This window comes from Lutra lutra, chromosome 3, assembly GCF_902655055.1.
Source record: "Lutra lutra chromosome 3, mLutLut1.2, whole genome shotgun sequence".
In the NCBI taxonomy this organism is placed as follows: Eukaryota; Metazoa; Chordata; class Mammalia; order Carnivora; family Mustelidae; genus Lutra; species Lutra lutra.
In genome coordinates, this window is record NC_062280.1 from 201,248,945 (window position 1) to 201,275,364 (window position 26,420).

General features: G+C 43.2%; 1 protein-coding gene across 14 annotated transcripts in view; it reads left to right on the plus strand.

Annotated features, from left to right (window-relative positions):
• Positions 1–8,370: 8,370 nt before the first annotated feature.
• The window catches only part of UPF3A (UPF3A regulator of nonsense mediated mRNA decay), a 40,476-nt gene continuing 22,426 nt past the window's right edge, over positions 8,371–26,420 (plus strand). For 5 of the 14 annotated variants that reach the window (XM_047720520.1, XM_047720522.1, XM_047720524.1 and 2 more), the window contains exons 1-9: positions 8,371–8,609; positions 9,257–9,363; positions 10,592–10,698; positions 14,714–14,812; positions 14,937–15,047; positions 18,255–18,310; positions 18,399–18,557; positions 22,784–22,941; positions 24,584–24,881. In XM_047720520.1, coding sequence (XP_047576476.1) covers positions 8,403–8,609; positions 9,257–9,363; positions 10,592–10,698; positions 14,714–14,812; positions 14,937–15,047; positions 18,255–18,310; positions 18,399–18,557; positions 22,784–22,941; positions 24,584–24,881 — 1,302 coding nt within the window. In that variant the 5' untranslated portion in view covers positions 8,371–8,402. Of the gene's footprint in view, positions 8,610–9,256; positions 9,364–10,591; positions 10,699–14,713; positions 14,813–14,936; positions 15,048–18,254; positions 18,311–18,398; positions 18,558–22,783; positions 22,942–24,583; positions 24,882–26,420 lie in introns of those variants that run through there. The other 9 variants (XM_047720528.1, XM_047720529.1, XM_047720530.1 and 6 more) reach the window with 5 other exon arrangements.

A 26,420-nucleotide genomic window follows, 5' to 3' on the forward strand; every position in this document is an offset into this window, starting at 1 on the left:
GTAAATTGCATATTATGTCTTTTTTTCCCCTTTTTCAATCAGCTTTTCTTTTGGACTAATTTTAGGTTTATGAAAGAAAGCTGCAGAGGTAGCAGAGAGAGCTCCCACAGACCCCTCACCGGGTTTCTCCCCATTCACATCTTAAGTGACCAAGGAACCTTGTCATAAAGAAGTGCACGCCGGTACGCTACAAGTAACATAACTCGAGGCTTTACTGGGATTTCACCGTTTTTCCATTAATGTCCTCATGCTGCCCCAGCACCCTGTTTAGGAGCCACACTGCACTTGGGCTCCTCTCCGCTGTGACCACGTCTCAGGCTTCTCTGGTCTTTCATGACCTAGATGGGTTTGAGGAGGACTGGTCGGCTGTTTTGTAGATTGTCCCTTGATTTGCGTTTTTTTGATGTATTTCTCATATTGGACTAGAGTTCTTGGTTTTGGGAAGAAAATACCACCGATGTGGATGACGTACTATTCTCATCAGAGGTACACAGTATCAACACGACTTACAACAGATGGTGTTAATCTCGATGGTGTCTACCAGGTTTTCCCGCTGTGAGGTTACTGTTTTTCCCTGTCTGTAATGGATGCTTTAGAAGCAAGTCATGAAGTTCAGCCTGTCCTCAATAGGACCAAGGTTTTTTTTTTGGGAGTTAGTCTGTTTTTAGAATGCAAGGGATTTAAGCTCCACCTCCGGAAGGGAGAATATCTGCATATATTATTTGGAATTCTTCTGTAATGAAAATTTGTTTCTCCTCCTATTTGTTCAACCATTAGTGTGGATTTTCACTTTAGATTTTAATCCTACACAGTATTATTTTAGGGCTTCAGTTTTTTCAACATTGGCCATTGGGAGCTCCTTCAGCTTGGCTCCTCTGTCCCCGTGATATACCCCCATCTGTTTGTTTTTTTTTTGTTGTTTTGTTTTTTGTCTTTATTCTGGTAAAATAAGTATACCATGAACTAAGGACTTAAGGTAATAATAATGCGTCATTATGACACAAATAAACCAGTGCGAGGTATGGATATGGGTATGGGGGGGGAGTCCGTGGGAGCTTGTGCTTTCTGTTCCATTTTCTTGTAAATCTAAACTGCTCTAAGGAATTAAGTGTGTGAGTGTGTGCTTATGGAGAAAGATAGCCATCTTAACCATTTTTAACTGTACAATTCGGTGGCATTGATTTCCAGTTTTTTCATCATCCCAAACAAATTTTGTACCTGTTAAGCATTAACTCCATATTCATCCTTCCTGCCAGCTCCTGATAACCTCAAATCTTTTTCTTTTTTTTTTTTTTTAAGATTTTATTTATTTATTTGAGAGCAAGAGAGAATGAGCACAAGTGGGGTGAGGGCCAGAGGGAGAAGCAGAATCCCCACTGAGCACAGAACCTGATGTGGGACTCAATCCCAGGGCTCTGGGATCATAACCTGAGCTGAAGGCAGAGGCTTAACTATGGAACCACCCAGGTGCCCCCTGATAACCTTTAATCTACTCTGTGTCTGACTTTGCCTATCTGGACCAATCCATATAAGTGGAATCTTACAGTATTTGTCCTTTTGTGTCGGACTTTACCTAGCATATTTTTAAGGTTCTTTTATGAGAACTTTGTTCTTTTTTATGGCTGAGTAATATTTCATAACATATACCACCTATATCACATTCATCAGTGGATGGACACCTGGGTTGTTTCCACCTTTCGACTATTGTGAATAATGTTGCTGTGAACAGGAGTGTATAAATATCTGAGCCCTGTTTTTGGTTCCTTTGAGTGTGTCCCTAGGAGTGGAATTGTTGGCTCATGTGCTAATTTGGTGCCTAACTTTTTGAGGAACTGGCCAACTTTCTACAGCAACTGCCCATTTTAGAGTCCCATGACCAGTGCATGAGGTTCCAGTTTCTCTGCATCCTTACCAGGGCTTTTTATTCTTTCTTTGTTACTATAATCATTCTAGTGGGTGGGAAGTGATAGCTCTTTTAGTTGATTTGTGTTTCTGTAATAACTGGTGATGTTAGCTTCTTATCCTGTACTTATTGGCCATTTGTAGGTCTTTAGAGAAACGTCTATTCAGATCTTGAGCCCACTTTGAAATTGGGCTGTTTATCTTTTTGTTGTTGAGCTGTTGGAGTCCTTTACCACTGGATACTCTCAGATATGTGATTTGCACATATCTTTTCCCATTCTTTCCACTGTCTTTTCACTCTTGATAGTGTCCTATCACTCTTGATAGTGATACACAAATTTTTAATTTAATGAAGTTTAATTTCTCTCTTATTTTGTTTACCATGCTTTTGGTATTATATTAACAAAACTACTGCCAAATCCAAGGTTATGCAGATTTCACTTAGGTTTTCCTCTAAGATTTCTATAATTTTAGTTCTTCTTATTATTTTTTAAAAGATTTTATTTATTTATTTGACAGAGGGAGAGAGATCACAAGTCGGCAGAGCAACAGGGAGAGAGAGGGGGGGCAGCAGGCTCCCCACTGAGCAGGGAGCTCAATGTGGGGCTCGATCCCAGCACCCTGAGATCATGACCTGAGCTGAAGGCAGACGTCTAACTATCTGAGGCATCCAGGCACCCTTCCAACTTTGTTCTTTTTCAGAATTGCTTTGGTGTTTTGTGGTTTCCTTCAGTTCCATGTGCATTTACTTTTTTTTTCCATTTCTGTAAAAGAAAAAAAAAAGCATTGGAATTGTCATGGAGATTTCATTGGATTTGTAGATCTTCTTAGTATCATGTCATCTAATCCATCGACACAGGCTGTCTTTCCATTTATTTATGCCGTCTTTAATTTCTTCCAGCAATGTTTTGTACTTTTCATTGTGCAAGTCTTTCACATCTTTGGTTAAATTTATTCCCAAGTATTTATTCTTTTGGATGCTATTGTAAATGGAATTGTGCTCTTAGTTTCCTTTTTGGATTGTTCATGCCTAGTGTATAGAAATACAACCAGTTCTTGGGTGTTGACTTTATATCCTGAATGTGTTTATTAGTTTTAACAGTTTGTGTGTGTGTTTACATACATATATTTATTTAGAGTTTTCTGCATAATAGGATCACGTCATCTGCATGTAGAGATAGGTCTGCTTCTTTTTCCAAATTTGGATTCCCTTTATTTCTTATCCTTGCATAACTAACTGCTCTGGCTAGAATTCCAGGATTATGTTGAACAGAAGTAACAGAAGCAGGCATCCTTGTCCTGCTCCTGATCTTAGGGAAAGGCTTTAGTCTTTCACCATTGAGAGAGGTGCTAACTGCAGGTTCTCACTGATGCCCTTCACAGTGCTGGAGAAGTTCCCTTCTATTCGTAGCCTATTGAATGCTCTGTTACTGCTTTTTATCAGGAAAGGCTGCAGATTTTGTCACATGCTTGTGTGTGTGTGTGTGTGTGTGTGTGTGTGCGCGCGCGCGCATCAATTGTGATGGTGAGGGGTAATGAGTTCTAGGATTTGGGGGCTGTTGAGGGAAAAACATGACTGTAAAGTGGCAGTAGCCCATTTCATTTGGGCAGCTGTGTTTGAGCAGCTCTTTGCGGTGCGGGCAGTGTGGTAGCAGCCAGACAGGAAGTCTCGGATTAGAGAAGTCTGAAGTGCAGTGGCAGTGTGGTCTCTCACAGTCCTGGGGTTTATCTTATTTACAGGTAGCAGATGCTGGGTGTAGATTTGCCTGGTATGCAAACCAAGCAGGCTCTAGATGGCTAAAGATATGCTTGTTTAAGCTATGTTTAAAACAATTGCATGTGTAAAAATTGGATTTGGTATCGTTGGGCTTCAGCTAACCATCTCCACCTGCTGTGAAGAAGTAAACAACATAGAGGTTGATATACGGGGGATATCTGGTTCGTTTATATAACATCATGTAGGTTTTTTCCTTCATTTTGTTATTGTGATATACTAGCCTGATTGATTTTTTTATGTTGAACCAGCCTTGCGATCCAGAGATAAATCCTAGTTGGTCATGTTGTATGATCCTTCTAGTATAATGCTAAATTCAGTTTAATTATTTTTTGTTAAATTTACATATACATTTGTAGAGGTATTTATTGGTCTGTAGTGCTTTTGGATCTTGTATTGGGGTATGCTGACCTCATAAAATGAGGTAAGTAGTATTCTCTCCTCTTCAGTTTTTTTGGGAAGTTTTTAAAAAATAATTGGTGTTAATTCTTTAAATTCGGTGGAATTCACGGGTAAAGCCATCTGGTCCTAGGCCTTTCTGTGTTGGGAGATTTTTGATTACTGATTCAGTCTCATTTGTTACAGCTGTTTCTTTTTGAGTCAATTTAGGTAGTTTGTATGTTTCTAGGAATTTGTTTCATCTCGGTTATTCCGTTTGTTGGCTCATGGTATCCTGTTATTACTATTATTATTATGTAATTATTATGTAATAACTTCTCTTCCTCCATTTTATGATTTTAGTAATGGAGGAGTTTTTTTTTTTTTTTTCTCCTCAGTCCATCTGGCTAAAGTTTCAGCAATTTTGTAGATTGTTTCAAGGAGTCAGCTTTTGTACTTATTAACTTTGTTGTTTTCCTAGTTTGTATTTCATTTCCACTTGAATATTTATTTCCTTCCTTGTGCTAGCTTTGAGTTTAGTTTGCTATTCTTTTTCTGGTTCCTTAAGGTGTAGAGTTTTATTATTGAATTAAGATTTTTTTTTTTAAGATAAGCATTTAGAGCTATAAATTTCTCTCTGAGCACTGTTTTTGCTGCCTTCCATGTTATGTAGTATTTTTGTTTTCATTTGTGTTTAGGTATTTTCCAGTTTTCCTTTGATTTCTTTTCTGACCCGTTGGCTGTTTAATTTCCCACATATTTGTGAGTTTTCCGGTGACCCTTCTCTTATGAATTATCAGTTTTATTCCATTGTAATGGGAAAGGATACTTTGTGTAAGTTCAGTCTTTCTAAGTTTTTTAAAACTTTTCTTATGGCCTAATTTATTGTCCTTCCTGGAGAACATACAGTGTTCACTAGAGAAGATTGTGTATTCTGCTTTTATTGGGTGGAGTGGTTTGGTTTATAGTACTTTTCAAGTCTTCTATTTCCTTGTTGATCTTCTGCCTCCTTACTCTGTTACTGAAATGGAGTGTTGAAGTCTGAAACTGTTGAGTGTAGAACTGTGTCTTTCTCCCTTCCATTGTGCCAATTTTGGCTTCATGTATTTTGGGGCTCTCTTACCGGATGCATTTTTGTTGTACTTTTCAGCTTCTTGATGGATTGACCTTTTTTTTTTTTTTTTTTTTTTTTTAGATTTTTATTTATTTATTTGACAGACAGAGATCACAAGTAGGCAGAGAGAGAGAGGAAGGGAAGCAGGCTCCCCACTGAGCAGAGAGCCCGATGCGGGGCTCGATCCCAGGACCCTGGGATCATGACCTGAGCCGAAGGCAGCGGCTTTAACCCACTGAGCCACCCAGGTGCCCCTGGATTGACCTTTTTATTAGTATATAATGTCCTTTTCATCTCTTAAAACAGTTTTGCCAGCCCAGCTCTCTCCATTAATATTTACATGGGAAATTTTTTTCATCCTTTTATCTTCACCCTTTTGTGTCTTTGTTTCTAAGCAAGTCTCCTACGGACGGCATACAAATGGATCATATTTTTAAAATCTATTTTGGGGTTTAATTGGAGAGTTTGATCATTTACATTTGAAGTTGTTGCTGATAAGGAACTGAGCTGCCACGCAGCTGTTTTTGATGTGTGTTGTGTATTTCTGGTTCCTCAGTTCCTCTTTCATTGCCTTATTTTATAGTTGTTTTTTTGTGTATTCTGTGTATTTCTGTATTTTTGTTGTTCTTCATGGCTACCTTGGGGATTACATTTTCTATCTTAAATTTATAAGCACCTCGTTTGAGTAATCCCAATTTAGTGTTAATAGCATCCACACACTGCTGCTATGCTCCCTGCTTTCCCTCTTTCTTAATATTGCTATTGTCACAGATTACATCTTTATTCATTGTTCCAATTAACATTGATTTATAATTTTTGCTTTATTCATTTGCCTTTTAAATCATACAGGAAAAAAAGAATTACCAACCAAGAATACATTAATACTGGCTTTTATATTTACCTGTGTAGTTTTCATTACCCTTGTTCTTAATTTCTTGATAGGATTTCAAATTATGGTTTAACATTCTTTCATTTCAGCCTGAAGGGCTCCCTTTAGCTTTTTCTGAAGGGCACTTTTACTTGTCTACCAGTGATAAACTCCCTTAACTTCTATTTATTGAGGATGTCTTAATTTCTCCTTCTTTCTTGAGCAGTTTTGCCAGATATGAAGTTTTTGGTTGACAGTGTTTCTCATTCATCTAATATGTCATCCAATAGAGATAGGATTGTATGGTTCATTTGTCAAAATCTTGCAAGCCCTCCTTCTGACTTCAGCAGCTACAGTATCTATTTTTTAATGGATTCTGAGACATTTACTCAGAGCATGATTAACAAAGTATTGTACAGAAATGAATTTTCTGGGGCGCTTGGGTGGCTTGGTTGGTTGGTTAAGCAACCAACTCTTGATCTCAACTCAGGTCTTGACCTCAGGGTCATGAGTTCAAACCCCATATTGGGCTCCATGCTGGGAGTGGAGCCCACTTAATTTTTTTTTTTCCTGGCATCTGAAATGTTCCCTTAAACACCACAACTTTTATCTTCACCTAAAATGTATTCCATATACATCTACCTTAAATCAAGGCAGAAAGATAATGGCTTGTGTTCCTTGAGATTCCCAACTTGCTGACTCCAGGAGGTCTTTGAGTAAGGCTTTGTACATTTGAGGAGTCCGAATGCAGCTGTTAATGATTCTGGAGCCCAGCATCCAGGCTCTTCTGGTTCGGCTTACCACAGTGAATGTCGGTTTAATGCAGTGATAATGCACTTGCACTTTAGACTCAAATACGGAGGTTTTGAGTTTTCATCTTTATTTAATGACTTTTTGGTTTCTGCTCTGTCAGCGATCACATGTGCTTATTGTTAGGCTTCTCCTCTTTAGTTAGGGCTAGAAAACCAAATGAATTTAAAATAGTAATTTTTTTTTTTTTAAAGATTTTATTTATTTGTCAGAGAGAGAGAGAGGGAGAGAGAGCGAGCACAGGCAGACAGAATGGCAGGCAGAGGCAGAGGGAGAAGCAGGCTCCCTGACGAGCAAGGAGCCTGATGTGGGACTCGATCCCAGGGTGCTGGGATCATGACCTGAGCCAAAGGCAGCTGCTTAACCAACTGAGCCACCCAGGCGTCCCTAAAATAGTAGTTTTTAAAATAGATAAAAATTAAGGTACTAATAGTAATAGTTTTCACATTTATTTTGCCTTCCAGACCAAAATATTTCTTTGTGTAATTTCTTCACTGATCATGTGGTATGATTTTTTTTTTTTACTATCTGAAAAACCACAGTCCTGATAAAGGAGCCATTACCATATTGTCAGTGCTTTAAGAAATAAAAGGCAGGAGCCAAGCTGTTTTTCAGATCAGCAGTTAATGCCAATGTTTAGGCTTCAGAGAGTGTCAGAGAAAGGTAATATGTAGTTGTACTGTCAAGTATTTTTTTATTACTGTCCAATTTTGTACTCTTACAATGGTAGCTTCCTAAACAGGCATCCTTCTTGCCAACTTCAAAGTGACTGTACTGCTACTTTCAGAGGAATATGGTACCCACTGCCATTAACCAGTTAGATGTGCTCCCAAGTAAAATGTGACCAGCATTTACTCCAGGACCACATTCATGTGTGGCAGAGTTAACCTACTTTATTCATTCACTTTATGCTCCTGACATTTGGAGATTTGGCTTTATTTTGTCTGTAGTTCTAAGTGTATGTAAAACATTTTAATAGGCTTGGTGATGACGTCTAGGAAGCTAGATTTTGTGATATACTTATTTCTTATATAAAATCTTAAGCTATTTTACAAGTATATTTCATTCACTAGATCTTGAAATTTGTATTAGATTTTATTTTCAGAATAATTTCGTCAAACCTGAATTCTAAAATTCTGTGATTTTTGTGAAACCATTTCTTAAACCTGGTTAATGAGGGGCACCTGGGTGGCCCAGTCAGTAGGACGTCTGCCTTCGACGGGGGTCTTGATCTTGGGGTCCTGTGATCGAGTACCCTTGTTGGTCACTGATTTCCAGCTGACCGGCTACTGGGCGAGGCCTTCCCACGCCTAGCCGCCCCCAGACCGTCCCGAGACCCGGGTGCCCGCGCCCGTCGCGGTTTTCTGACTCTGTGCACTCCGGGTCTAGAAGTTCGGGTTCGCTGCAAGCCCGAGGCCCTGGGACGTTGGTGGGGCAGTGGGGGGGTGGGGTGCTGGACGTGGAGCATCATGGGCCGGGGGGAGGGGCGGTGGCCCAGTTCTCGCGACGTTTCGGCCCCGGGTGGGAGGCAGCGTTGACTCCGCAGCGGGTGCAAGATGCGCTCAGAGAAGGAGGGGGTGGGAGGCTCCGGGGCGGCCGTTGCCGCGCAGGGCCCGAGCGGGAGGGAAAAGGTGTCTGCTGTGGAAGTCCAATTCCGCCGAGAGTCGCCGCGGCGAGAACCAGAGGTGCCACCAGCCTCGTCCTTCGCCTGTGGGGGCGGTACAAGCAAACCTCGCGAGGAGAAGAAGACCGTCCTGAGCAAGGTTGGGGGAAGGGGCGGGGCAGGCAAACCTCGCGATAGGAGGAGGGCCTTCAACAGGGTGGGTCGAAGCAAAAACGGAGAGGTGCGTGCAAACCTCGCGAGAAGAGGGGTGATCTTGAGCGAGGTGGGGCGGGGCCAAGGGTGGGCGGGATGCTGCTGGAGGCGGGGGGCGGAGCTAAGGGTGGTGTGTTCCGGAGGCGAGTGAGCGGGCAAACCTCTCGAGAAGGGGGACGGTCCCGTGCGAAGGCGTGGAGGACTCGGGGTTTGGGGAGGAGCCGAGGGGGCAAGGCGGTGGCCGGCAGCTTCAGCACCGCGGGCAGCGGACTGACGGGGGCCGTTTCCCGCCCGGCCTCATGCGGCCTTTCCTGGCTTGGGGAGGAAGAGCTGCGCCCGGGGCAGGCAAGGTCCGCGGGGTGGTCCGGTCCGGTCCTGCGCACCGTCGTCGAGGTTCCGGAGACCGGGGCTGTGTGAGGCGCAGCCCTTTCTGCCGGCCGTGCCGTGTCCGCGCGCGGACTTCTGGGCCTTCCCGACGGGGGCCGTCTCCGCCGGACGCCCGCCGCAGCGCCCCCGCGGAGCCCGAGCTCAGGCGGCGTTCCGGGACCGACGCGCGGGGACGGCCGCCCAGCCCCCCGTCCGTCGTCTCCTCAGGTGGTGATCCGGCGGCTGCCTCCCGGCCTCACCAAGGAGCAGCTGGAGGAGCAGCTGCACCCGCTGCCCGCGCACGACTACTTCGAGTTCTTCACGGCCGACTTGAGGTGAGACGCGACTTGAGGGAGACGCGGCCTGCAGTGAGACGCGGGAGGCCCTGCCGCGGGTGCGGCTGTGGTGCGGCTGTGGTGCGGCGGAAGCCATGTCCGCGTCTGCCCGCCCGCGCCGGCCGACGTGGGCTCGCTCGCTCGGTTCCCGCGGCAGAGCGTGCGGCTCCGGAGCGGGAGCCCGTGTCCAGGCTCAGACCCGTGTGCTCTGCGCCCGCCGCCGTCACGCCCGCCCTACACCTCCGGCTTCTTCTCGGGCTCGCGGTCACGCCGCGGAGGAGGGGGACGCCGAGGACACGCGAACGCCCGCGGCTTCTCTCCCGAGCAGAGGACGCGGACCTCGGGTTAGACGTTCCGCAGGGGCAGTTCGGCGGCACACTGTGCGGTTCGCGGTGTCACCGCGCCCTGGGCCGTCGCGGTACCTTGTTATCCTCGGAGCCCCGTGAGCCCTGCTGACCGCACAAGTGACAACGCTCGGTCCCGTCGAAGAGACGTACCACTAACGGGGAAGGGCGGGTTTGGTTTAAACGAATAATGGATGAGCTTCGAGTGACTGAAGTTTAAGAAAACTGGTGCGGTTAAAGAACAGGCGGTGGCCCCGGAGTGACGCGGGTCGCGGTCCCAGTCCCAGCTTTTAACCGGTTGCCCCCTTTGTAGGTGCTGAGCTTGTCTGAGCCTCAGTGTTCTCCTCTGTGGAATGGGTTGGAAGTTCCTGCCGACGAAGGAAGTGGGTTGTGAGGTGGAGGAGAAAGCTTAGTTCTTGCGCAGTCGCCATATCGTGCGCTACAATTACGATCCCTTTAGAGTGCTTAAAGGTGTTGGCGGGGTCAGCGAAGACTCCCTTGTGCGACGCCACGTTTGCATCTGTGATTGATCCCAGCTCGGTTGCCTCCGGATAAGGAATGACCTTTGAATGACCTTGCCTTTGGTTTTCAGCCGTGGAAAACCAGTATTTTAAGCCTGGTTCTTTGTAGTAAAGATACTGACATTAAGCGTCTTTCCCAAGTCATTAAAAAGATCTTGGGTAATGTTTTCCTTATTTGTGTGTGTGTGTGTGTGTGTTGCTTTGTTTTGTTTTTTTGCTAAAGAATACCCAGATTACAATTAGCTGAGAGGTATTCTGTGACGTATAGGTTTCAGTTTGTTGTATCTATAAAAGAAAAAGAGGCAAAATTAAAGAAAACTTACATTTTTTACTAACTGTTTTCACTGTTCTCTCTTATTTCAGTCTTTATCCTCATCTTTACTCAAGAGCATACATTAATTTTAGAAATCCTGATGACATCCTTCTTTTTAGAGATCGTTTCGATGGCTATATCTTCATCGACAGTAAAGGTTGGATCTTTGGCTTTCTAAACTCTTTACTGTACTCTCCCAAGTACCTTAATTAAGTTTTGCTAGAAATGTTTGTGAGTTATAAATAAGTTCTCGGATACCAGTGTAAAATAAGCTCATAAATTTCAATTGTATTGCTGTGGTTATGTGCTTAAACATTGAAAATTAAGATACATAAACCAAAGAACTCCCATCAATTCCTTGTATCAGAGACAACCTATATATATATATATATATATATATTGTATATATATTAAGTTTTTCATATAAGTGAGTTTTCTGGGTACGTGAACTTCACTTTCTTATGTTCCAAAACCAAATCACTTTACTCTTGTGCAACAGAAATTTTCTAAAGTATATTATTCACTTACATTTCTGTCTTTTTAAACAGAGTAATCTTGGGGCACCTGGGCGGCTCAGTCAGTTAAGCATGTGATTCTTAATTTTGGCTCAGGTCATGCTGTCAGCATCAGCTTCTGTATTTAATGAGGAGGCTTCTTAAGATTCTCTCTCTCTCTCTGCCCCTCCTCCCGCACTAAAATAAGTAAATAATCTTTTTATTTAAGATTTTATTTATTTGATAGAGAAAGAGCACAAGCAAGGGAATTAGCAGGCAGAGGGAGAGCGAGAAGCATGCTCCCCACTGAGCAGACAGCCCCACGCAGGGCTCGATCCCAGGACCGACCTGTGGTGAAGGCAGAGGCTTAACCGACTGAGCAGTCCAGCACCCATAAAATAAGTAAACTTACACCTTGAAAAAAATTTAAAAAATAAGAATGTTAAACAGAGTACTCCTCATAATTGTACCATTACTGGACAATGTCATGGGGGAGGGGATTGTAATAATGAACGTAAGTTTCTGACTCTGTTGAACAGCGTTGCCTGCTGAGACAGGGATATTTACCTCCACTCTAAATGGTTCTGGTTCTCTGTGCTTTTTGGATCTTGCCTTTGTCTTCCTTCCCGTCAGACTGTCACCTGTTGTGTCCATTGTGACCAAGCCTCTACACCTGTAAGAGCGTATTCTCTGTATCCACCTCACCAACCAAACTCCTCCCACTGCACCCAACTCCACTGGTGATAAGTGTTTTCTTCCTCACTGAGAGCTAACAAAATACCCTTGAAGAGTGACTAGGCTGAGGCCAAGAGAGTCTTTCCTGTGAGGAGAAGCAGATGTAATCTTGAACTATTCGATGTTTGTGTTGAATCCTTCTTTGTTCAAGTGCCTTTTTCCTTTATTTTTCAAAAAGTTACGGTAAAGATAACATAAATTTATCATCTTAGTTTTTTTTTTTTTAAGATTTCATTTATTTGAGAGAGAGCACACACGTGTGAAGGGAGAAGCAGAAGCGGAGGGAGAGAGACAAGCAGACTCGAGGCCAGTGCCTCAATCCCACGATCCTGAGATCATGACCTGAGCCCAAACCAAGAGTCAGATGCTCTATGTGCTCGACTGACTGAGCCACCCAGGCATTCCTCACAGTTCAGTAGTGTTAAGTACATTCACACTGTTGTGCAGCCCATCTCCAGAACTCTCTTCATCTTACAAAACTAAAACTCTGGACTCTTTAAATAATTCCCCACCTCTCCCTGACCCCTAGCCCTTGGCATTCTCCTTTCTTTTTTTTAAATGAGTTTACTAGTCTACATACCTCATATAAGTGGAATCAAATAGCATTTCTCTTCTTGTGACTGGCTTATTTTACATCAAATGGTGTCTTCTATGTTCACCCATGCTGTAGCATGTCTCAGAATTTCCTTTTTAAGGCTGAATAATACTTTACTGTGGGTATATGCCACAAGTTGTTTATCTGTCAGTGGACACGTTGGTCGCTTCCAGCTCTTTGCTGTTATGAATAGTGCTGCTGTGAACATGGTGTACAAGTATCTCTTTGAGACTCTGCTTTCAGGTTTTTTGGGTATAACCATAGTGGAATTGTTAGATCATATAGTAAGTATGTTTTTAATGTTTTGAGGAACAGCCATACTGTTTTCCTTAGAGGCTACTTCATTTTGTATCCTCACCATCTGGGCACGAGGCTTCCAGTTTCTCCACATCCTCCCACCTAGTGCTGTTAACTGTTTCTTTGATAGCAGACCTCATAATAGGTATGAGATAGTATGTCACTGTGATTTTGACTTATGTTTCCCTAATGCTTTGTGGTTTTGAATATCTTTGCTTTTTGGTCATTTGTATGTCTTTGGAGGAAAGCCCATGTTTAAATTGAGTTGTTTGTTTCTTGTTAAGTTGTAGTTTTTTTTTTTTTTTTTTTTTTTTTTTTATAGATCTTAACCCCTCATCAGATGTATGATTTTTTTTCCCCATTCCATAGGTAGCCTTTATATTCTGTTGATCGTATTCTGTGACACTCAGATGGTTTTAATGTGATGTGGTCCAGTTTTTCTGTTTTTACTTTAGTTGCCTGCACTTTTGATGTTACATCTAAGATATCATTGCCAAATTCAATGTCAAGCTTTCCCTCCATGTTTTCTTCCAAGAGTTTTATATTTTTAGGTCTCATGTTTAGGTGTTGACCCATTTTGAGTCAGCTTTTGTCTGTGGTATCTGGTAAGAGTCCAGCTTCATTCTTTTGCATGTGGATATCCAGTTTCTTGAGCAGTATTTTTTTTTTTTTTACGATTCTATTTATTAGAGAGCGCACAAGCAAGAGAGAGAGAGAGCATGAGCAATATGAAGGGCAGAGGGAGAAGCAGACTCTGTAGTGAGCAGGGAGCCTGACACAGGGTTCGATCCCTAGACTCTGGGACCATGACCTGAGCAGAAGGCAGACACTTAACTGACTGAGCCACCCAGGTGCCCTCCAGCAGTATTTGTTAAAGAAGACTGTCTTTTCCCTATTGAATAGCCTTGGCACCCTCATAGAAAACCATTTGATCATGTATGTGAGGATTTATTTCTGGGCTCTCTGTTCTAATCCATCGATCTGTTTCTTCTTTTATGCCAGTACCATGCTGTTTTGATTACCATAGCTTTGTAAGAAGTTTTGAAGTCAGGAAGTGTGTCAACTCCTACTTAGTAAATATCTAGGTACTAGTCATGTGGGTGCAGCAGGGAATCAGACATTGTTCCTGTCTGTCCAAAGCCCTGCTCTCCTGCTGGTCCTTGACTTTATTCTGAATAGTTAAGGTTAACACAAGATTATTGTCCAGATAAATAAGAGTTGCAATATCATGGTCACCTGACCATTCCTGACAAGGATAAAGGATTCAGTACCAACATGGAAGTGTTCCATCAGTTAAGTAAATAGTGAACGTTTCTCGTTATGTTCCTGGACCCCACTCCCACGCACCCACACATAATAACCAAATCAGTTTCTCTTGGCTTTTGTTCTGAACTTTTCTGTTTGAAGCAAACCTTGTCTGAGTGTTGCGTGTTCCCTCTGAGACCCCTCTTTTAGCCAAGTATCTCTTCTGAGCATAATAATTCCCTTGAACTCATATAACAGATTGATCATTTGAATTAACCTTTTAAAATTAAAAAAAAAAGTGACTAAGGAACCTAGTTAAAGGAATTCTATGATAAACTCTTTAGGAATGGAGAGAAGGGTTTATTGACATTTTAAGGTGTGCAGCTTGATGAATTCTGAATGCACTCAGTTATGTAACCACTACTGCAACATGAGAAATCATTTTCTTTAATAAGTAAGTACTCGTCCTTTGTTCATATCTGGAGTTTGACATGCTAAGTTTGCAGGTACTTGAAAATAATAGTTTAAACAGTAAAGTTGTTATGGTTAATCTTTAAGAAAGCTAGATCACGGGGCACCTGGGTGACTTGGTCAGTTAAGCATCTGACTCTTGATTTTGGCTCTGGTCTCAGGGTCATGGGATTGAGCCCCATGTTGGGCTCTGCTGGGTATGGAGCCTGCTTAAAATTCTCTCTCCCTCTGCCTCCCCATCTCCCCCCAAAAAAGAAAGAAATCTAAATCATTATTTTCCAAAATGAATATAGTGGGATATTAGAATGGTTTTTGCCATTTGTTTTCTGTTAAAGGCCTAGAATATCCTGCGGTGGTAGAGTTTGCCCCATTCCAGAAGATAGCCAAAAAGAAAATAAAGAAAAAAGATGTCAAAACTGGAAGCATTGAAGACGGTGAGTCCCTTTACAAAGGCTGCATTATGAAACTGCCAGAGTAAATACACCGATCAAATATAATTCCTCTCCCGTATATGGGAAGGAGTATGTTTCTTTTCTTTTCTTCTTTTTTAATTTACAGATCCAGAATATAAGAAGTTTTTGGAAACTTACTGTGTGGAGGAAGAGAAACCTAATGCCAATCCTGAAACTCTCCTGGGAGACATAGAGGCAAAGACTAGAGAACTTATTGGTCTGTTTGCTCATTCCTTCTCTTTACTTGCTGAGATATATATTTATTTCCTTTTCAGGATTATTTAAAAATTCACACTTATGACAGGCTTAGCAGGGATGTACAGTGTTTTCTGGTTGTAAAAAAATAATGGCAACCTGGAAGAATATTTCTGAGCATCTGTCCAGTCCACTAAGGGAGAGCACCAGAGGTTTTAGTTACATTTATTTGTTCACAGTTATGATGTTCCCAGGTGAGGAGTGGAGAATGGAGTTTTATATTTTGTAGCAGTTGGTTTACTGCGTGTGTAGTGCAAAGGATCTTTTAATCACTAAAATTAATACTTACAAAGATTTGCTTAGCATGCATGTGATCATTTTTGGTCAGCACATGTTGAGTGGATACTGACTCAGCGTAGGTGTGCAGAGTGAGCATGAAGGGACACACGAGGCCTGTGCTGTCAGATATCTGCCCTGCTCATGGGAAAAACTGAAGCAAACACCTGCAGCAGTAATCAGGCTTTAAGCCAGGGCATGTCTGTGTGATCAGTGCCACAGTGTGACGAAACAGTCCTGGGAGGGAAAGGCCCTCTGAGAGAAGCCCTGCTAAGACTTGGAAGAAGAAGGGACTAGAGACCGAGCTGGAAGCTGAGCTGCAGGCCTGTAGGAACAGGATATATTCCTATGTGGTTGATATGTGGTGGGTCGGGGGCAGAGTGGCTGGAGAGGCAGGTGGGGAAGAGATTTGGAGTTTGAGAGATAGCTGAGACTGCTAAGGGAGCCTGATTAGTTTCCCCCCATCACTCCATGCATATTGCTCCGTACAGAATGGATTGTGGATGCCCTGAGGAAACACCAGGCTTTGGGGAGTGGGGAGACTTTGCTCCAGTCCAGGGAGGGCTTCTTACACTAGCCGGCAGAGTCTGCATATGCTCTGGCAGATTAGGTGTGGGAAGAAAGGAAACAGAAAGAATTCAGGTCCCCAGGAGTTTGACTTGAACAGATCAGTGGGTGGAAGCACCATTACTGACAGGGGCAGACTGGGGAGGGAAGAAACATTACTGGAAGTGAATCAAGATATCACTGTAGAACATGTTAAATTTAAGAAGAGCTAAAAAAAAAAACAGCTTAGAAATTATTAATAGTACTCCCCGCCCCGCATACCTTGCTGTAAATTCTCTTGTACAGGATAACCACAGAAAAGGACCAGGGTCTTCCACTTGTGGGCAGTTTTGAGATAGTCCTTGGTGGCGAGACACCCCCCACAGTGGAGAGGTATCCTCTCCCTTCCCCAGCCCCTTTCCCAGTGCCTGGTGCACAGTAGGTGCATTGTAGTGTTTTATGGGGTTAGTAAGTGTTATTCACAATTAGTAGCCCAGAATGAGGCTTGTGGAGCTTTGTTTCTATGATCCTGTTTGCCCATCAAAGTTTGGATCTTTATCTGGCAATTCAAGGCAAATTGCCCTTTTCTTAGATTTTGGCCTTTACTGGATTCTGTGATCTAGTCAGAGCAATGAGGGTTGGAAATACTAATTTCCATAATTGAAATTCCATAATTTCCTTTTATTTAATAAATGGAAATATTAGTTCCCTCTGAAGCTGCAGGTTAATGCAGTGGCATAGCAGGGTCTGTAGAGCAGACAGACCTGGGCTCAGCTTCCTGCCCTGAGGCTTAGCATCCCCATGTCCTCCCAGGTCATCATGACAGTGCCCAGGATGCAGCAGCTTTCTGTAAGTGGTAACAGTTAGGTTGTTGGTTAAATTAGCGTTGTATTACATGGCCATGCACCTTCTGTTTAACAAATAGTTAATAGTTTGTAAAGCACTTTCTAATACAGGGTCTCATTTACCCTTGTCATATTCATCCTTTGGGGTAACAAGGCAGGTAGTTCATTGGCGAAGGGAGTAGGTGGGTGGCATCTTGTCAGCTCCTCCAGTCACCCAGGGAGGTCTTGTTCCTGCTCTTTGCCAACAAGTCCAAAACTCCCATGGTGCAGAGCAAGAGTCCTCCCTAATTTGAGGCAACTGCCTGTTCCAGAGGGCATAAGCTGTGCTCATCCTGAGCCAGAGTTCGTGATTAGCATAGGAGACATCCAGGGAGGTAATGGGCTCTTCTTGGCCTCTGCACCTGTGATGAAATGTGGACATTTACACAGCCCTAAATCTGGGGCAGAGCTTTCCTGGCAGAAGCCATTTGACACATCATGTCAAGGTGTTTAGGAGTCCTTAATTCCAAGTTAAGAATCCCTGCCCAGGGGCTCTCTTATAAAATTCCTGATTAATTCCTGATCCTCAGAATTCGGGAAATGTCATGGCCAGTCTTCAGGTGTATCCAGGGATTCTTCCTTCCCTCATTTAATCTAAGGTCTTGAAAGAGCTGTGGAAGAGACCCACACCATCTTCCACCTTCCCACCTGCGTTGTGAGCCACTGCCATGGAGAATACATGTTTCTCAAAACCACTCTCCCGGAGAGACTGCCTTGAGGCCCGCCATATTTGGTATTTGGGCACCAAATTCCAGGGCAGATCAGACGCATCCGGGGCATGAAAGCTTGAGGATTGAGGTTGAGTTTACAGAGAGATTCATTCCTGGGTGGTTAGTGTTGCTTAGATGAAGTACCCTGGGGAGTCACTGTCTAAACTTTTACATCTGGTTATTTTGGTTTGTGGAGTGTATACAAGAGATGACAAGAATTTACGTTGTTTATCATCATTGTCTGGAAAGCAGAAAAGGAAGAGATTTCCAGAATATGTGTTGAATCAAAGTGAATCTATAACCATGTTATGTAATGTTTTAAAATATCTGCAAAAATGGGAAGATGCTCATAGTGTTTGGGAAGTCTAATGTGTTGTACTCATTCTTCTTTTTTGCTTTTATAGCATCTTTGTAAGTAATATCAAGACTCCCTTGAGAATCAGGAATTCGTTGCCTACTATTTGTAGAGTTGTCAGTGCCTCCAAATTACTTGACTTTATAGTGATGGAATAGGAACTCCCCCCAATACAATGTATGCTCATCTAAATTTTATTCATTGGTTTATAAGATTGTATTTTTAAGTAGTCTCTACACCCAACATGGGGCTTGAATTTACCACCTCGAGATCAAGAGTCGCATGCTCTTCCGAAATAGCCAGCCTGACTAAAGATTAAATTGGAAACAAGTATTTAAGATGAAGAAAAGAAATCTTATTTTAAAGTTCAATACTATATTACAATTTTTGTGTTTTAGCTAGAAGAACCACACCTCTTTTGGAATATATTAGAAATAGAAAATTAGAGAAGCAGGTAGGTCCACCCTTTACCTGATGAGTCCCTTCCTGTCCCTGCCATGTCCACAGAGATAATTTATACACATGCTTTTCCACGTCTCTAGAGGATTCGAGAAGAGAAGCGAGAAGAACGAAGAAGAAGGGAGCTGGAGAAGAAGCGTTTACGGGAAGAAGAAAAGAGAAAAAAGAGAGAAGAGGAGAGGTGTAAGAGGAAAGAGGCAGACAGACAGAAGAGAGCTGCTGAGAGAGAAGTAAGGATTAAGGTAATTTTGAGGAAACAGCTCATTTCTTTTTTCCAAAGCTAGTTCTGCTACAGTTGTGCCTTTCAGGTATTTAGCTCTTCTAACTTATAAGGACATTTTCAGTTAGCCTTCTCTTTTGCTATTATGGTTCCGTTTCTCTGCAGTACAGCAGTGGTTCTCAAACCGTATTCCCTGAGCCTTGGGGATTCTTTGGGTATACTGTTGGGGAGGGGCCTGGCCTCTTGGATGTGATGGCAGCACTTCATCCAAAGGAACCCCACACTTACTTGTCACAGATTGGGCTTCTGCTTACATTTGCTTTTAGAGAAAAGACTCCCTGCCTAAAATGTACACATTTGGAAACTACTGGCTCAGTGTATACTGGCCTTTCTATGTGAAGGTTCACTCTTGGGATTGGGTTTTACCTTTTTTTTTTTTTTTTTTTTTTTTTACAGTACCAGTAGTGGTTTCTCTTGCCCAATTTCTCCTTTGACTAATGTGTTCATTTAGAAGAGTGGGTTAGTGCACAGAAGTAGTTCTTCCCCATGTAAAATAGGGTGCTCCAGTGTGAGTCCCCCCGTCCTTGTTAGTATCTGCTCAGGTGACCTTACCAAACCTAGATTTCAACCTAATATATATTTTCCTTCATTCCAAGAAGGCTTTGAAGTACTTTTAGGGGTTCATTAAAATTGTATCTTAAAAAGAAAGAAAATAAAAGATCAGGACTTGAGGGAAGATAGAGTAGAAAGGGAGAGGATGGGGAAGAGGTCAGAGTTGGCATAACTGAGCCATAGATTAGTTTTTTTTTATGTATATATATTTTAAATTTAAATTCAGTTAACATATAGTGTATTATGTTTCAGAGGTAGAGTTCAGTGCTTCATTAGTCTTAAATAATACCCAGTGCTCATTGTATCACATGCCCTCCTTACTGCCCATCCCCCAGTTAGCCCATTCTCCCACCCACCTCCCCTCCAGCAGCCCTCAGTTTGTTTCCTATGATCTTCTCTTATGGTTTGTCTGCCTCTCTGATTTCATCTTGTTTTATTTTTTCCTCTCTTCCCCGTGATCTTGTTTTATTTCTTAAATTCCACATATGAGTGATACTATATAGTCATATGATAATTGTCTCTCTGATTCACTTATTTCGCTCAGCATAATAATACCCTCTAGTTCCATCCACATTGTTGCAGATGGCAAGATTTCATTCTTTTTGATGGCTGCATAATATTCCATTGGAGATAGATATTTTCATGCATATATACATGTATATATAAACATGTATTCATGTATACGTATATATTGAATGTATGTATGAATATATATGAATATATAATACACATATACATATATTCATGTATATATACATGTATATATAACATACACGTGTATATAAACATGTATACATGTATATTGAATGTATATATAAATATATATGATTACATAAATGTATGCATATATTCATGTAATATATACATGTATATAAACATGTATACTTGTATATGTGTGTGTGTGTGTGTGTATGTGTGTACATACATGCGTGTATGTATATTTGTTTTACATCTTTATCCATCATAGATTAGTTTCTGATGTGCTTGATGGGAAACAATTTCATTATCCGTGAGGAAAAAACATGCCATTTCTTCAAGGGAGGCGAAGCTTTTTTCTAGGCCTTTGCTTCTAAATCAGTTTCTCCTTATAGGTGGTCACAGGGGGCTCACTAGTTGGAGGGATGTCTTGATATACAAATCATTTCGAGAATTAAAAATTTTTTTAAACTGAAAAATAAAATCAGTGAAGAAATGCTAAAAGAGTTTGTGTTAATATCATAAAAATGACAGCTGCAGAGAGAGATCCTCATGGCTATTTTTAACAATAAAGAAAACTATTATATAAGCAACCCAGCTGTTTTTATTTTCCTCTGAGGACTCTAAAACTAAGTAATGAGCTTAAGTTGAAGTAGGAAGTTAGTTTACCAAAGTTAACAAATAAAATTCCTGAATATACACATCGTATAGGAAATAGATTACATTATTAATAAAGTTGTGTGATCTTTTTCACAAAACTTATTAAAAACAGATGTGGGCTGGGTGGACACACAGAAAACATGGCATCTGCTTCCACCTCCTCTGGTGCCTGGCTCCTCCCCCCTCCCTCTTACCTCCTTCCCTTCCTTTCCCCTCCCTCCCTCTTTCCTCCTCCCTCCTGTCTCCTCCCTATCTCCTCCTCCCTTTGCCAGTCTGATTTCACGCTAGGTCTCTGCTTGATTCCTTCCACGGGGAGCTTTCTCCCAACGCTTAAGTTTTCTTATAAGTGTTTCCTCATCCTGTCTTAACTCCATAGAGAGACCCTCCCTGAACCCCTTGAGAAGCCATCACTCCTCACCCTACATCTCTCTGTGCTTTTTTCCTGTTTTGGTAGATGTTTGTAGCATGACACCTAAGAATATCTGGTTCACTTTTTCTATTTTGTTACTGCATACTCCCCTCCCCCCCATGGCGACCACTGCCTCAGCTAGAACGTCCTGTGAATTCCTTCATGGTGGGCACTTGTCTCTTATTCACAACTATATTCCTAGTACCCGACACAGTCTTTTTCCCCGGTTCCTGGCACATAGCTCTTAAAATCCTTGCCGTCTCTGGAGTGTCTTCCATATGCCAGTGAGATGACAGGTGGCTGAGGCCATGGGTACCTTCAGACATCTGAAGTGGGGACAGGTTTGTGCAACCTGACATTAACTCCAGGTAGCTAGTGTCAAAACTGAATGGAATTATAGGACGCCCAAGTCTGTGTTGGAGGGCTGGAGAAATGGTGTTGGAAAGGACACCACACATTTGGTTTCAGAAGTGTTGGAGGTAAAAAAAGATTCACAGATGCACAAAATTATTTGTTGGATGGATGGGTGGAAACATAAACTATTACCCTTCCCTGTGATTTACTTTTATTACCAGCATATGTTACCATTTTAATTAAAAAATATGTCGGAGCACCTGGGTAGCTCAGTTGTCAAGCGTCTGCCTTCAGCTCAAGTCATGATCCCAGGGTCTTGGGATTGAGCCCCACATCGGGCTCCCTGTTCTGTGGGGAGCCTGCTTCTCCCTCTCCCACTCCCTCTTCTGTGTTCCCTCTCTCACTGTGTTTCTCTCTGTCAAATAAATAAATAAAATCTTTAAAAAATATATCTATGTCAATAGGGGCGCCTGAGTGGGTCATTCGGTTTAGTGTCTGCCTTTGGCTGAGGTCATGATCCCAGGGTCCTGGGATCTAGCTGCAAGTACAGGCTCCCTGCTCAGCGGGGAGTCTGCGTCTCCTTCTGCCTGCCACTCCCTCTCCTTGTGCGTGCACTATTAGATAAATAAATAAAACCTTAAAACATAAATATCAATAGATATCTGAAAGGAGATGTTTAAATTCCCAGACCCCACAGGCAGAATAAGAGCATGTACGTTAGCATAGTGCACATCTGTGATGAGAAGCAACTTTCCATATTTGGTCTTACCTTTTCTCTGTTTCATTCTTAAATGAACTTATGTAGTTGAAATTTATCTGTGTGTAATTTTGCTGTAGTACAATTTAAAATATGCTCACTTTTATAAGTTAGGAAAAAATTTCCAAAGTATGCCTTCTACTTTTGTTTTATAAACTGACTTACCTGTGGCACTTGAATTTCAAAGAGAAAACTATGCAGAGAATTGGGGGAAGGCCCAGATTCAAAGACAGCAACCTGCTCAGGCTGATTAAAGTAAGAATAAGACGTGTTTTCAAAAAGGTTATTCTAAAAGTCATCAGTGTAAAAGCAACGTTTTAAACAATATATTTTACATGTTACAAAAGCAGCACTTGCTCATTTTAGAAAAAACTAGAACTTGGTGAAAAAAGGAAAGAAGGTCATTGCGGTTCCACCACCGCCTAAAAATCATCACCATTAACACAGTGTTGCTGGCCTTTTAGATGGTTTTCTGTGTGTGGAAACATATACATAGAGACCAGGGCATTCATTCGTCAATAAGAACATCATCTCATCACATCAGCTGTCCCAAATCGTTCTTCATAACTATAGTATTTCATTGACTGAATGCTCCCCTCAGTATTTAACCAAAAACCTCGTTGCTGCACCTTTAGCTCACATTGTTTTGCTCTCCAGACATTTGTGCTCAATGTTGTTTTCTATTTTTAATTTATTATTAAACATCTTCATTTATAAAATACTCCAAAAGTGACATTCTTCTGACATTATAATTTCTTAGCTTCTTAAGAAACCAGAAAAGGGGGAGGAACCAACTGAAAAGCCAAAAGAAAGAGCAGAGGAAGTGGACATTGGAGATGGAAAACGGGAGCCCAGTGCTGGCTGTGCTGTCCTGAAGCCCACGCCCTTTGGGAGCTTGGTGGAGGAGCCCAGGGAAAAGTAAGCCCGCGCTTCTGTTGCTTTGACCACGTGAAGGATCACAGACTGTCGTGTCTTGGTACAAGTGCTTGTATTTCATACTGCTTATGGAATTCAGGGATTTTACCACGATATGCTCCTCCACACCTTTATTTCTCCTTGGTCACACTGGGAACTTCGTTCCTTTTATCTGCAGCTTCAAGTCTGTCTTCCAAGCAGGGACACATCCTTCTCCTGGTTCCTTAGCTGTGCCTGTCCTGGCCTCTTCCTTTGGATTCCCGTTATCGCCCTTTAGGTCTTCAGGATCTCCTTCGCGCGCTCTTGTCCAAGGGCTAGGATTCCTTTGTTGGTGTTAACATCCCTGTGGCCCTTCTGTGGAATGTGACCAGCAGCTGTGGAGCCTGGTCTTCCATTAGCCCTGCCTGTCTCAGGCTGTGGGTCCTTGGGCTCGTACTATTCGGCCTGCTTGTGACCTGCTGCTCATGAAAGGAGCTCAAGCGGGGCTTCTGTGGGAATGGGACAGACACAGTTTCTGCACAGGGGCCAGAGAGACCTGTCAGATCCTTGTCAGGTGGAGCCCCTCCCTCCTGCCTCCGAGCCTGCCCCTGAGCCTCAAGGTTCGATCACCTCCACAGTCCATGGGGCAAAGTGTATTGAGGCTCCTTGTTCCCCTGGCCCAGGGCTCCTGCGCATGCACTGCATCAGGACACGCTGGAGCTTCCCAGAACCAGGGCTGCTCTGCTTCTGAGGTGTCTGGAAGTGAATTTACGTTTGCAGGCAGGATGGCAGGGTCATGGGTTTAGGCTGCCGTTTGCCTCCTAGAAACAGCAATCTGAATGACTTCTTACTGTCTTTCTTCCACACAGACTTGTGATTTAAAAAAAGAAAAAAAGTTTTCCTCTTTTTGGGGGTTCTGGTTTATTGGTTTGTTTGTGAAGTTAATTCATACATGATTATGAAATCTATGATCTGTTAGCACTATGGTTTCTGCTGGAGGGATTTGTGTTATGGCTTATGATACTATAGCAGTGCCTTTTGTCATGTTTCTGGCATGGATTTACACTTTGCTTATGGACCTTTTTCTCCCCACCAGTCCTGCTGCTTTTGTTTTGAGGGGCAGCCACAGATGGCATGTGAGGATTTTTACCTGTGGGTTGTGAAGGGAAAAACTTTAAGAACCAAAGGAGCTAAGCAGCCACTTACTTATTTTTTGTGCATTTACCAGTGTAATATATGTATAAAAATGAGTAAATTGCAGTTAATTTTAGCTACACCTGAGGCAGAAATCAAGCCATCAGTATCCGCTCTGTGTCTTGATGGATGTGGACTTGGGCCACTCGGAAAGTCACTTGAGCCGTTTGGTCTCCTGGACTTTATCTGTAAAGGGGGGAGTTAGATTTACTTTGGGGGGTTACTGATAATTAGAAAACTAAGTATATATGCCTGTTATGTATGTCGTTCAGGGTTAACAGTAGATACTGTGTTACTATTGTCAATTCATCTTTCAACAATTTTTTCTTGAATGCCTGTGCTGTGCCCGTTACGTGCATGCCTGCGACGCGCATCCCTGCCTCTTTGGTAACTTGTAGTCTGGATGGGAAGACAGGTCCTCGACACGCAGTATACCTAACTAAGGTTACTGAGAATTTGTATTGAATCACAGGTCACAGAATGACAGTGATAAAGAGCAAAGGGAGGTGGAGAGAAGGTTTCGAGAAAAAGAGCCTGAAACACAAAGATGCCACGTGGACGACAGTAGAAAGCACAGAGCTCCCTGTGAGTTAGACAAGTTTTCAAGGAGAAACGAAGAAGAGCCAAAATGGGGGAAAGGAGTCCCCCCAGACACAGGGAAGAAGGGGAAACAGGACAGTGGCGTCCCTGTGGAGGCAGCAGAGTGGCCCGGGAGAGAGCACAGGAATGAAGGCGGCCCAGCACCCAAAGTGGAGCGTCCGGGAAACAAGGTTCTTTTGTTTGCTCATTCATCAGCCTTAAAAGTATAAACTGCACATCTGTAGGCTTACACCTGCTTTGCCAAACAGAAGTTCCTTTGTTTAGCCGAAACAGAGAAATCTACATTAGGAGTCTTGAGATTTCGGATCACACACTCTGACAGTGGGAAGTCTGCCCCTACTGGGTTCTGCGCTCTCAGGGAGTGCATTGCCCAGGAGGTTGCATTTCATGACACTCTGGAGCTTTCTCTTATGTTACTCGTAACAAACTAGTTATCAGGAGACAGTCAGTGGCTCATAAATATGCGTCAGATGCGTGTAGTGGGATGCATGTAGAAGGGTTGGAATTGTCCACTTAGACCACCAAATGGCTTTCTTTCCCCCCAAGAGTTTGAGGTTAATTTTTATTCAGATCACATTGTTGCAGAGAAGCACCACTAATGGAGTCCCCTCCCTTCCAGGGCCAGACCCCATGGTGCAGCCAGTCCCCCCACCACCCAACCACCCGATGACCGAGGGCTCCGAGGCTCCCTGGGCTGCTGTCCACACCCTCCTGCCACCCCATCCCCGACCGCAACAAGCACGCTGTCCTCTGTCTGCATGATTTTGTCATTTCAGGGCTGCTTTAGAAGTGGAAGCACACAGTGTGTGACCTGAAATTGGCTTTCTCACTCAGCAGAATTCCCTTCAGATCCACCCAAGGCGTTGCTGGTATCAGTAATGGTGGTTTTTTAAAGTGTTCCCAGTAAAGGCAAGGTAGAGCTACTGGCAAGAGGGGAGCCTTTTTTTTTTTTTTTTTTAAATTTATTTGACAGAGACAGTGTGAGAGGAAACACAGGGGGGATGTGCAGGAGGAATGGGAGAGTGAGAGGCAGGCCTCCCGCAAAGCAGGGAGCCTGACACAGGGCTCGATCCCAGTTCCCTGGGATCATGGCCTGAGCTGAAGGCAGATGCCCAACGACTGAGCCCCCTGGCGCCCCGAGGGGAGCCGTCTTATCTGCAGCCTGACTAACCACGTCTGTATCACTCAGAGGTTTCTGTAGTTACCTGAAGTGCAGGTACAGCAGGTCTAGCCGTGGGTCTTTTGGGTGGGAGTTGTTTCATGAACACTGTGTCTCAGCTGCCTTCTGATGCGGCAGTGAGTGGTCTGTATTTGCAGATCTTTAGGTGTTGGGACTCCTCTCAGTTAACTGTGAGGCTCTGGAGGTAATAAGGTGCCTTGTGCATAATGGCACCTTTTGTATGAGGCCTGGCTGGTTATGGTGTCCTTTCTCCATCTGTGCAGCCAGTGTTGTCCTGGTGAAAAGCAGGACCGTGTGTGTTGGCCACAGGCAGGAGATGGCATGGGACCCCTGTGCCTCTGTGTGCACAGGGATTCAGACCCACCGCCCCTGCCCAAGACCTCTCCCGCTCTCTTCACCGGCCAGGCTTCCGCTAAGGAAAAGGGCATGCGGGTAAATGCCCTGGTGGTGACGGTGGGGTCTGCGGGCAGGTAGAGGTGAGTTGGTGAGCGACATCCTGCGGGATGTGCCTGGGCCCCCAGTGGCCAAG